At 44.2% G+C, this 12235-nt stretch overlaps 1 protein-coding gene across 1 annotated transcript in view; it reads left to right on the plus strand.

Annotated features, from left to right (window-relative positions):
* Positions 1-270: 270 nt before the first annotated feature.
* The window catches only part of ENDOD1 (endonuclease domain containing 1), a 43233-nt gene continuing 31268 nt past the window's right edge, over positions 271-12235 (plus strand). Inside the window, exon 1 of the mRNA XM_055283333.2 lies at positions 271-989. Coding sequence (XP_055139308.1) covers positions 597-989 — 393 coding nt within the window. The 5' untranslated portion in view covers positions 271-596. The remainder of the gene's footprint in view (positions 990-12235) is intronic.

Below are 12235 nucleotides of genomic sequence, written 5' to 3' on the forward strand. Positions count from 1 at the left end.
TACTGTCTGCCTAGTTTAGGAACTTCCTTTAACAGTATTTCTTTACTCTCTGAGTTTCTGGTGAGCTAAAAAAACAAAACAAAAAACAAAAAACTGCATCAAAATTGTATGCGTGTGCAGGCCATTGAGCACTTCGGTGGAGAGTGGGAGACCGATCTTCATGAGATTTCAGAGGGGAACTCTGCCCATCCACTCTGAACCAGCCGCAGCTCCGCGAGCATCTCACGCCACCCCTCTGTATCCCCAGGGCGGCCGTGGGGCGCGCGCGATCAGCAGGCTTCTTGGCGCCCAGTCCATGCGACTATCTCTTCCCAGCCCCGGGACTAGGCCCGCCCCACTCGGATTCTCCACTCTTGGCAGCGCGCGTCCCCGCGGACTGCTGAGACCAGGCGGCGCGGCGGGAGGTGACCCGCGTCTCCAGTACCGGGCGCAGCTCAAGGGACGTTGTCAGCATCTCGGAGCCCGGCCCTGGGCCTCTGCGGCCATCTTCAGGGAGAGAGGCGCGACCTTCGAACGCGGACCCGCCCCCGCCGCCCGGGCGGCCCCGCCCGGCTCCGCAGAGCGCCGCGCCTAGGTTGCGACTTCCCTTCCCTACCATGCTCGGCAGCGTCGCGTTCTCCCCGCCCAGCCCGCAAGCTCGCGCCGCGGCAGCCCAGCCGCTCGGCCCCGCCGCGCTCGCAGAGGCCGCCATGGGCACCGCGCGCTGGCTCGCGCTGGGCAGCCTCCTCGCCCTGGCTGGGCTGCTGGAAGGCCGGCTCGTGGGCGAGGAGGAAGCCGGCTTTGGCGAATGTGACAAGTTCTTCTACGCCGGGACCCCGCCTGCGGGGCTGGCGGCCGATTCCCACGTGAAGATCTGTCAGCGCGCGGAGGGCGCTGAGCGCTTTGCCACCCTCTACAGCACTCGGGACCGTATCCCCGTGTACTCCGCGTTCCGCGCCCCGCGCCCTGCGCCCGGCGGCGCCGAGCAGCGATGGCTGGTGGAGCCGCAGGTAAGCGAAGTGGTTGCCGAGCCGGGCTGCGCGCGCCGGGGACCTGCCGCTGGACTTGCCCCCCGTTGCAGCTACCGCGAGGGGTGGGCCGGGAACAGCAATCCCTACGCTTTCGGTGCCTTGGGCCAAGAAACCCGGGTTCCAGATCCACCCTGTTGCGTCCCCGGAGTTTAGCCTGCCTCGCCCCCTGTCGAGGCTACGATAAGAGCCTGGCGATCTGCGAGCCTTCACTTCATGAGCTGCCGGGGCGGGAGGTCCCCTGTGGGAGGAGGTTTTCCCTACATTTCTGAGCAGACATCCGCAATGTTTCATTCCTGAATGGTGAAGAGCTTGATACAGAGACCCTGGAGACCGTTCAGATCCGCAGAAAGCCTAGGCTGGTCGCTCACAGGCCTTCGTGCAAGTTATTGCCATAGCACTCATTTGGAGGTGGGTAGGTGGGCATTGTCATCCCCATTTTACAGAAGAGGAGGTTAACCTACGGGGTTGAAGAGACTTAGGGAAGACCACCCAGTTAGTCAGATGGGGCAGGTCTTTGTCTAGAAATTCACTGCCTTTTCTACTAAGTAAAGCTTCTCTTCTGCAGAGCTCATCCTAGCCTGAAAATCCTTCCTGTACACACGGCATTGAGTAAATTGGATCTGCGGTTGTGTTGAATTAGAACAATGAAATAAAGATACAGATTTTTACAAATGCAATGGGATAGTTAAAAATGATAGGGAAACAATGACTACCTCCAACTGATGGAAAGATAAGCCAGTTTTTCTGACTCTTCATATCTATATTATCATACCACTAGGAAATCATGTCACCTCTCATGGTGTTCTGTCCCATCTGGTAAAGGTGACTAAACACTTGAGAAGCCCTCAGAATCTTCCGAACCTGCTGGCCTGCTCTTAATACCTCTGCTCAGTTGGCCTCCTCTCTAGAACACCCTGCCAGACTCCCCTTTGCCCTCTCACCAGCCTCCCACCCCTGCCCAGGCTGCTGGGGGAGGAGCTGACCCAATGCTCTCCCTTTCCTGACGGCCACAGCTGCCCAGGACCACACCAGTGGACAGGAGGCTGGCTTTCAGGTGCTTTATTCAGAGCCTGTGGGCTGTAATCTCATTCAGATATTTCTAGCTCTGAGGTCTTGGCCAGGTCTCAAACAATCTGCACCTAGTTTTCTTATCTTCCTCACATCCTTCCACCTACCTCAACTGTTGATAACACTTGTTGAGATCAGGCATGTGAAAAAGACGTTGTCAGTTGCACACACAAGACACATTTAAATCCAAAATTAGTTTTCCACCAGCTGCACCCCTAGAGCTCACAGGGTGTTCCCCATCTCTCATCTTGCATTGTGATTGTGTGCCTGCGAAGAAAACAAATGACCTAGTCCTTTCGCCTTGATCTCATGGACAGCTTGGGGAGACAGAACATACATCTGAGGAAATCATAAGAATGCATGCTAAACAAATTTCAGTTAAATTCAGAACACATTTAGTGATCTCCTGCTGTGTGCCAGACATTTGGGATACCAAGAGATCTGAGTGCAGTTCTAGAACAAAGGCTACCTGATCTGCAGGTGGAGTTTGCTGGGTGGAGAGGTGGTGTAGTATTTGATTAGAGCCATGCTATGTGGGTTCAAATCCTAGTTGCTCCACTGACTAGCTAGAAACTTGGGCAGGTTAAATTATAGCATAGGGTGGTGTGAAGATTTAATGAGTTACCATATATAAAGTTCTCAGATGTGTGACACATGAGTACTAAGTACTAGCTGTTGCTATGATGTAAGCAAAAAAACCATAATTTAATAAAGGTGAGCAAAGTCCTATTAGATTTAATCTGTCTTTGAGGTGATGGAAGCAAGCCTTAGGGTCAGGATGACATCTGTGCTGTGCATGGAAAGGTAAGGCAGAGTTTAGAAGGGAGACAAGGAGGAGGACATTTCAAGCAGAGGGAACAAACATCATGAGTGAGAAAGGCATGGCAGATTCAGGGATTTGTGCATGAAGAAGTTGGAACAGGTAAACTAATACAAATAGATTAATGTACTCAATTGCTCAGAATAAAAAGGAATCATGGAAGGGAGGGATCAGGTGGGGAGGAGCCACCAAGGAAGGCTTAGGGAGGCAGAGCCATTTATGCAGCTAGGGAAGGAGTGAGTCATAAAGGAGTATAGTTTGACAGAAAGAAGTAAAGGGAACCAGGTAACATGGAGACCCTGGGTGGGATAATGAGGAAGGGGACTGTGGAGATTAAAGAAGATGGGAAGGGAGGGTGGAAATAGTTACAAATGGCAGCTTGAGAGGTAAGATGTACAGCGGTTCTGAAGAGTACAAGGGGCCTGAGTGCCTGCTGTGCTGAGAGGTCAGAATGCTTACTGTGGCTGAGCACTGCAGGATGCTTTTCCCTGCAAGGTGGATGGCCTCCCACACCCACCCCCTCAACCTCAAGTCAAGTCAGCCAGGATCCAGAGAGTATTGGGAGAGAGGGAGGGAGGAGGAGGTGTGAGGTGCAGCTGGGCCTGGAGTGCACTGCAGCAAACCTGCCCCCACTGCTGCCTGCTCCCTGAGGCCCTGCCTCCCAGCCAAGATCCCCACTGCAGAAAGATGCTCAGGGCTCAATGTGTACCCTTGGCTGCTTCGAAGCATTTTATAATGCTGAGTCTCCTTGTGCCCACATCACCTTTTTATGAGGTCAGTGTTACCAAGAGGCCCCGCACACAGGAGAGGAAGAGGCAGGAGACCAAAGGAACTCAGTGCTTGTCTCCAGTGATGAGTCAGGCAGGGCAGCAGTGACAGAGTTCCCAAAGCCCAGTTCAGCAACTTTTGAGCCACACTGCAGTTTCCCTTTGAAAAGAATCTCCTACGTCAAAGATCAGAGAAACTTAGTCACTCTTGTGCTTAAAATCTGTAAAGTGTTGCCTGCCCAACCCCTACAGGACAAAGTTCACACTGCAGAATGCAGTTTACGGGCCCTCCATAGCCTAGCTCCTGTCTCCAGCTCCAATCTAGTTTCTCACCATGCCCCACCCTCATATTTTATGTTCTAGCATTATCCAGCTGCCTGGAGTTCCTCTCATAAACCAGACGGTTTGTGATGTCTGTTTCTTAGCTCATGCTGATTCCCTTTGCCCAAATTCTCTTTCTACACAGACCCCATCTTATCCTTCACTTCCTACCCTTACTCCGTCCTTTAAGACTCTGCTGAGGTGTCACCTCCTCCAGAAAGAATTCCCCACCTGAACTGTATCCACCTCCTGAGTTAGGTCCACCGCTTCAGTGCTCTTATAATTTTTCTATTTTCATACTTGCCATATTGTTTTGTAATCATCTGCTTACGTATCTGTCTCCCCAACTTGAGCCCTTGAGGAATGATGACTGCATCTTACTCATTCTTTTCCTAGTGCCCAGCTTCTAGAAAGCACGCGAGAAGTGTTGAATAAAATAATTTGATGTTGGGAGGATCAATCAGGCAGGAGCAGGTGAGATGTTCTGCTTCAGTTTTCTCGGTGGGGCGCTTCCTGTTTCAGAAGCTTGCCCCATGGCTGGCCAGCAGCAGCTGTTACAAACATGCTCCCTATGCAGAGCTGGAACCCTGCTGTGAAGCCACTCCCTCAGTCTTAGCTTTGGCCTTTGAAACCATCCCAAATGATTTTGATCTCTGCTCTGCCTACAGGAAATAGTTTGGAGGAGTTCTAGTCAAGACTCCAGAAACTGAGAACTGGATTCTGGTTTAGTGCAGGAAGCCTCAAACCTTTTAGTTTGTCGACTCCTTTCCACTTAATGCAAGAATTTTTAGATAAGATACCAATGATGCCTTTCTAAAGTGCATTGCTGATTTATGCCAGAAGCCAACATATAAAGCTCCATCATTTTATAAACATGGAAGGAACTGAATATATAAATTATATAATATATATTATATATTATACATATTAATTATATTATATATTATATATTATACATATTAATTATATAATATATATTATATATTATACATATTAATTATATGATATATATTATATATTATACATATTAATTATATAATATATATTATACATATTAATTATATAATATATATTATACATATTAATTATATAATATATTATACATATTAATTATATAATATATATTATATATTATACATATTATATAATATATATTATACATATTATATAATATATATTATATATTATACATATTATATAATATATATTATATATTATACATATTATATAATATATATTATATATTATACATATTAATTATATAATATATAATTTATATATTCAGTAATAATAGTGTATATTTGTTCAATCTTACAAAAATACTGTGAGGTAGATATTATCTTCTTTGTAGAAAGGAGGAAACTGGCTCAGAGAGGTTAACTGAGGTGTTTAGGGTCACACAGCTTATTTTTGAACTCATTACTGATTACTCTTCTGATACGCCATGGAGATTCTTTGATCTCACAATGGATCCACTGCGTTAATGGTCTTAGGACTTTAATTTTCATGTTTTATGTGAGAATTCTAATTTCTACTCCACTTCTATTTCCTGACAGTCATAGGACAAGTGGGAGCACTTATTTGGCTGCATAAAGCTTGCTCAAGTGTCAGTTACTCCGGAATGAAGGGGATATTCTGGTTAACTGCAGAAACATTTTCCTGGAGGGCACATTGAGGTCTTATTTCAGATCTTAGTAAATGCAAATGGTTGTCTCAAGTTAGAAACTTGATTAAGTCCAGATCCCTGCTCTTCCATTTACAAGCTATGTGACCTTAAATTCTTCCAGCCCCATTTTTTGGATCTGTTCATTAAAGGTCGTAACAGTGTTTATAGAGAGGTTGTGACAAATAAACGAGATAACACATGAGAGCATGTGGCATGGTACCTGGAATATGGTAAACTTTTAGTAAATGTTAATATGTATATAAGGTATTACTTCAGTAGATGCTAGGCACGTGCGTGCGCACGCACACACACACACACACACACACAAATGGAATGTTGGATTAGATAGATGACACCTACAATTCTACAAATCTCTCCTAAAATGTAAAATATCTATCCATGTATCTTCTCAAATGCTTGGTATGTGTCCCACATTCATATAGTAGATGCTTCATAAATGCATGATGACAGATGAAATGTGTGGAAGATTGAATGAATGGATGGAGGGTGGATTTGAATGATTAAAAGCAAAAACAAACCAAACAGTTACCAAAGACATCTCCACCCTCTCTGTCCTGGGAAACCAAGAAGTGTGTTGTCAGAAAACAGTGAGCAATGGCATTCCCGTCTATTGTGCTGAGACTGGATAAGACTGGGAAGTGCCTGACCCAGGGGATGGTTCCAAAAGCAGTCACTCACAATTTCTTCCTTACTGTGATGCATACAGCAAAACAGGGGCCACACATGCTATCCTTTGTTGAATTTTTCCCTTCTGGCTTTTTCTTCATCTTTGGATTTAGTGTTTCCTTTTGTTTTGCAGGCCATTCTCAGGATCAAGTTAAGGTTATTTACCTATGTTGGCAGAATATTTCAGGGACATTTGTCCTAAAGCAGTCCAGTGGTGACAATTCCCTACGCTATTCTTTCAGTTTAGACTTATATCTGGACAATCTAGGCAAGGAACTATCATTTATTGATCCCTTACCATGTCAAAGGTCTTCACAGTCTAACTCATCTCATCTCTATAACAACTCTAGGTATTATGACCTATGTTTTATAGTTTAGGAAACTGAGGTTCAGAGTGGTTAAGTAACTTATCCAAGGTCACACAGCCTCTAGATGGCAAAACCTGGACAGGAGTTTATGACTGCCCAAATCCAAAGCTCTTAACTCTTTCTTCTCTATCACACTGTTTTCTAACTAAAATGTTAGTTTTTTCTCTCCGGAATCCAAACTGGCTGACTAGACTTGTTATTTTTAATCCAGTTCTTTGGATGGTTTATGGTTTCACTACTAACATACCATTCTGTAAATGCCAGCTTCAGATTTCTTTTAGCTCCGTTACTTGTGATTCATGGTGATTGAATGGAGCTTTCCTTGGGGAATTGAGATTTTATCCTTTGGGCATGAAATTTCTCTTCCTTTTAAACTCTCAGCTCTGAAAGTGAAAATTTTAGAAAGTAAATCCTCTTATTTGCCAGTAGCATTTGTTTTCAGTTATCTGGTCTGTCTTCTAGAATTACTGTTAGTCAAGAAAGCTTTTTTTTTTTTTTTTTTTTTTTTTTTTTTTTTCAAATTTCTTCCTTCAAGATGCATGTTATATCTTCTGAGTGGTGACTTACCCTTTCACTTTCATGAAACTTGACATCTATCATAGCAATAATTCATTGCCTGTCGATATATCTATTTGGCCACTGAAAGGAAGGAGAAATAAAAAAGAAACTGACTCATAGCTGAACCAAGAATAGAAGCACCATTTAGTATTCCAGTCATGCTTCATTGACCTAGTGCTGAACAGAAGTGTGGCTCAATCGAAAGGTCAAACAGAGGGTATTTTATATTTTTAAACAAAGCTGAAAATATGGGTACATTTTACTTTGTAGAATAAACAGATGGCTGAAATATTATTTGAAAATATAAATGTAATTACATGTTTCAGTTGACTTACACTTTAAGGGCTGACTGGTCTTTAGTTTTTACTGACTTCCAGTTGGCAGGGACACCTAATGCTTTAAGAAAGCCCTGAGCCCTCTGTCAATTCATTTTAGTCAACAAATCTTTATTGAGCATCTGCTATGTGTCAGGCACTATCCTAAGCCCTGGAAAGAGAGCAGTGAACCAAACAGACAAAAATACCTACTCTCATAGGGTTTATATCTCATAGAGAATATAGATTATACATAAATAAAAGACAAAGCGCCAAGCGCGGTGGCTCACGCCTATAATCCCAGTACTTTGGGAGGCCAAGGCGGTCTGATCATTTGAGCCTAAGAGTTCGAGACCAGCCTGGGCAACATGGCAAAACCCCATCTCTACAAAAATTAGCCAGGTGTGCTGGCATGCACCTGTAGTCCCAACTACTCATGGAGGCTAAGGTGGGAGCATCATTTGGGCCTGGGAGGTAGAGGCTGTGGTGAGCTGAGATCATGCCACTGCACTCCAGTCTGGGGGACAGAGTAAGACCCTGTCTCAAAAAAAAAAAAAAAAAGGCATATTAGACAGTGGTAAGTGTTAAGGAGAAAAAGCAAGGAAGGAGGCTATGAGATATCAAGGAAAAGGTGAAGTTTAAAACAAGGTTTCCATCCGGGGAAGAGATCAATGAGGAGATGACTTTTGGGTACAGACATGAAAGAAGTAAGAAAGCCAATTATGCAGGCATCTAGGGAGAAAACGTTCTGGGTAAAGGGAATGGTAATTGCAAAGGCCCAGAGGCATGAGTGTGTTGAGGAAGAACTAAGAGGCTGGTTTGGCTAGAGAAGAGTAAATGAAGAGAGTAGCAGGAGATGAGGTCAGAGAAGTGGGGAAGGAGAGGGCAGATCATTTAGATTCTTCTGAGTTATTTGTAAAATATTGGGGTTTTACTGTATGTGAAGTGGGAAGCAATTGTGCAGGGTTCTGAGCAGAGAGCTTCGATGTGATCTGGCTTACATTTAAATAGGACCATTTTGGCTGCTGCATTGAGAATAGACGTGTGGTGTTAAGGGCAGAAGCAAAGAAACCAGGTAGGAGGTTTCAGTGATCTGACAAGAGACAGTAGTATCTTGGATCAAGATGATAGCACTGTATATTCTGGATATATTGTGAAGAAAGAGCTCATAGTCTTTGGAGTAAGAGAAAGGGAAGAGATGACTCCAAGGGTTGGGCCTGAATGATCAGAAGAATGGAGTTGCCATGAATAAGACAAGGATACAAAAGGAGGGGCTGTTTGGGGGCCATATCAAGAACTCGCTTTTGTTCATAAGAGCAAGAATATAATACCGGTTGAGTATCCCTAATCTGAAATGCTTGGGACCAGAAGTGTTTCAGTTTGAGGATTTTTTTTGGATTTTGGAATTAGTGGCTGAACCTCCCAAATCTGGAAATCTGAAATCTGAAATGCTTTAATGAGCATTTCCTTTGAGTGTCATGTCAGTACTCAAAAAGCTTTGGATTTTGGAACATACTGGATTTTGGATTTTCAGATCTGAGATGCTCAACCTGTAGTGGCTACCAGGGACTGAGGGGTGGGGAAGATGAGGAGCTGTTGTTTAATGGGTATAAAGTTTCAGTTATATGGGATAAATCAGTTCTAGAGATCTGCTGTACAATGTAATGCCTATAGTCGACGATATTGTATTGTGCACTTCAAAATTTGTTAAGAGAGTAGATTTCATATTAAGTTTTCTTAATACACACACAAAACAAACAAGCAAAAGGACCCAAGGAAAGTATGGGAGGTGTTGGACATGTCTCTCTCCTTGGTTGTTGTGACTGTATCATAGGTATTTGCATACGTCCAAACCCAGCACATTAATTATGTGATGAGTTATTACATATTTATTGCACATTTAATTCATCACATTAAATATGTACAATTCTTTGTATATCAGTTATACTTTGATACAGCTGTAGGAGGAAAAGGTACTCAGTTTTGGACACTCTGAGTGCCAGATACCTTCAGGTATTCAATTGACCTTCAAGTAAGTACAGTCTAGAGCTCATTGGATGCTTATCATGTAGCAGGAGGCACTTTTCTAGTGTTTTTTTTTTTCACATGTAATTTCATGTAATCCTCAGCACCATCAGAAATAGGTACTATTATTCTCCTTCTTAGAGGAGAAAACAGGCCCGGAGAGGTTAAACTACTATTGCATATTTACACAGCTAAGAAGAGGTGGGGCTGGGGTTTGAACCTGAGCTCTCTGATACCAGAGCACACATGAACTGCTTCTGTTACAAACCTGTTGCTGTGTTGGGTGAGCTCCTATTGAATGCTCTTGAATGAAGTTTATCTTTTAAAAGTTCACATGTTCACTTACCAGGATTTTATAGAGGGTGTGTTTCTAGCTCTGGCAGTCACACGCCCATGAATATCAGAGGCTCACCACTTTCAGGTGTACCTTTGTGGCTATAGGAAGGGTGGGGTTATTGCAAGTACTGCATTGGGCTGAGGGTGCTCTGCCCCCTTGTACAGTCTTGTTTTATACTGATCCATCTTGAGCTCTTCCTATGATCCTTATGCAAGCAAACATTTTCCATAAGGCACCAGGTTAGAGCTGGGAAAAATGAATCACCCAAAAACCGTGTTAACTCTGTTGGGCAACAGATTTTGTCCCCTGCATCTCAGTGAGTAGTAGATATAAGAGGGTAGGGGATAGGGTCTTGCATCTCTGGGAGTATGGAGCCATTGCTGCCAGACAGGCTGTTGGATTGGATGTGGTGCATGAGCCTGAGGAGAGCCCATCTCCTGTCTCAATGCCAGCTGTCCCTAGGGGTGGGAAGGAGGGTGCCCGGGCCAACTACACCCTCCAGAGCTCCACCGCTTGAGCAGAGGTGGCAGACCCACACATCCATCATCCAGCCCTAGTCTGTTCAGGAGCTCCTTCTCTGCAGCCAGCTTGGCTCCCAGGAAGGAAGACCAGCAGAGCACTTAAACTTAACCCAGTAATGCAATAAGCCCTACTTTGGGACAAGAGGAGGGACTTTGCTCTAACTCAGAACATGTACCTCCTTGAATGTGCCAAAATTCCTTTTTCCTTTATGACTGTTTAGTAAGCTAAAATCCTTCACCTTGGCAAGTTCTTGCATTTGTCCCTATATCAACTTTATCACAGCTTGGTAAATGTGCCTTCTCTCCATGTTTGGGAGATGGCAGCATTGGTTTCAGGAAATCTGCTTGCTGTTATCTTAGTGTTTATAACTAAGGGAAGGAATTGATCCAAGTCAACTTTGTTGATTAAATTGACCAGGATGCATGGTTAAATAGGAACCCCATAATGAAATGGCTACTGTTGATGTTTCTGAAAGATTGGGCATCCACTATGGTCTCAGGACACGCAGAAACACGGGGAAAGGAAAGCCAAGCTTGTGAACCATAAAAAACTTTTATTCTCATTCTTGGATATCTGCATTATATCTAGAGCCATAGTATCCATTATAGAACCAGATACATCTCCTTCATAGACATGAGGTGTTTGGGGTGGTTGATGACCTTACTTTCTGCTCTTTAGTGGACAGACTTCCCTCCTATGTGAGTCCTGCACAGACTTATCTGAACTCTGGGACCCAAGTTCCCATCATCTACCTAAGTCTCTGCAAGACAGCTTCCTGACTGGTTAACCCATTCCACCTGGTTCTCCTCTAGCCTTTCTCTACTCTGAAGGCCTCTTTGGAAACCCTTCAGGACTCTCTAGTGCTCTTCAGATAAGGACACAGCTCCTTATCGTGCTCTACACAGCTCCTTAGCCTGCATAGTCTGTGCCCCTTCCCTTTCCAGCCTTATCTGGTTTCACTCAACTTGCAGGTCTTTAACTCTGGCCACTTTGGCTTCTTTCTGGTTTTTATTATTATTATTTTTTGAGACAGGGTCTTGCCCTATTGCCCAGGCTTGGGTGCAGTGGTGCGATCTCAGCTCACTGCAGTCTCTGCCTCCTGGGCTCAAGCGATCCTCCCACCTCAGCATCCCGAGTAGACCACAGGCATGCGCCACCACATCTGGCTAATTTTATGTATTTTTTTTTTCTTTTTGTAGAGATGGGGTTTTGCCATGTTGCCCAGGCTGGTCTCAAATTTCTGAGTTCAAGTGATCCTCCTGTATCAGCCTTCCAAAGTGCTGGGTTACAGGTGTGAGCCACCATGCCCAGCCTACCTTTTTTTTTTTTTTTTTGCCTTCCATGATATTCCCAAGTAGGTCAACCGCCCATGATACTCTCTAGTAGCACCAAGGACACCTTTCTTTGCTAATAAGTTGCAATTATACATTCATTCGTATGACTAATTGAGTGGCACCCAATTAGACTCTAAGTTCCCTGAAGGCAGGGACTAGGACTATTGGTGCTCACCATTGAATCCTGGTTGTCTAACACAAAGACAGCAAACTTGTTCTGTGAATGGCTAAATAGTAAATATTTCGGGCTTTGTGGGCCATATTGTCTCTGTTGCTACTATTCAACTATGCTATTTTAGCACAGAACAGCCACAGATAATACATAAATGAATGAGTATGGCTATGTTCCAAGAAAACTTAATTTATGAAAACAGGTGGTGGGCTGGATTTGGCTCATGAGCTAAAGTTTGCCAAACCCTGGTCTAGCGTAATTCCAGC

This window comes from Symphalangus syndactylus, chromosome 6, assembly GCF_028878055.3.
Source record: "Symphalangus syndactylus isolate Jambi chromosome 6, NHGRI_mSymSyn1-v2.1_pri, whole genome shotgun sequence".
Taxonomy (NCBI): Eukaryota; Metazoa; Chordata; class Mammalia; order Primates; family Hylobatidae; genus Symphalangus; species Symphalangus syndactylus.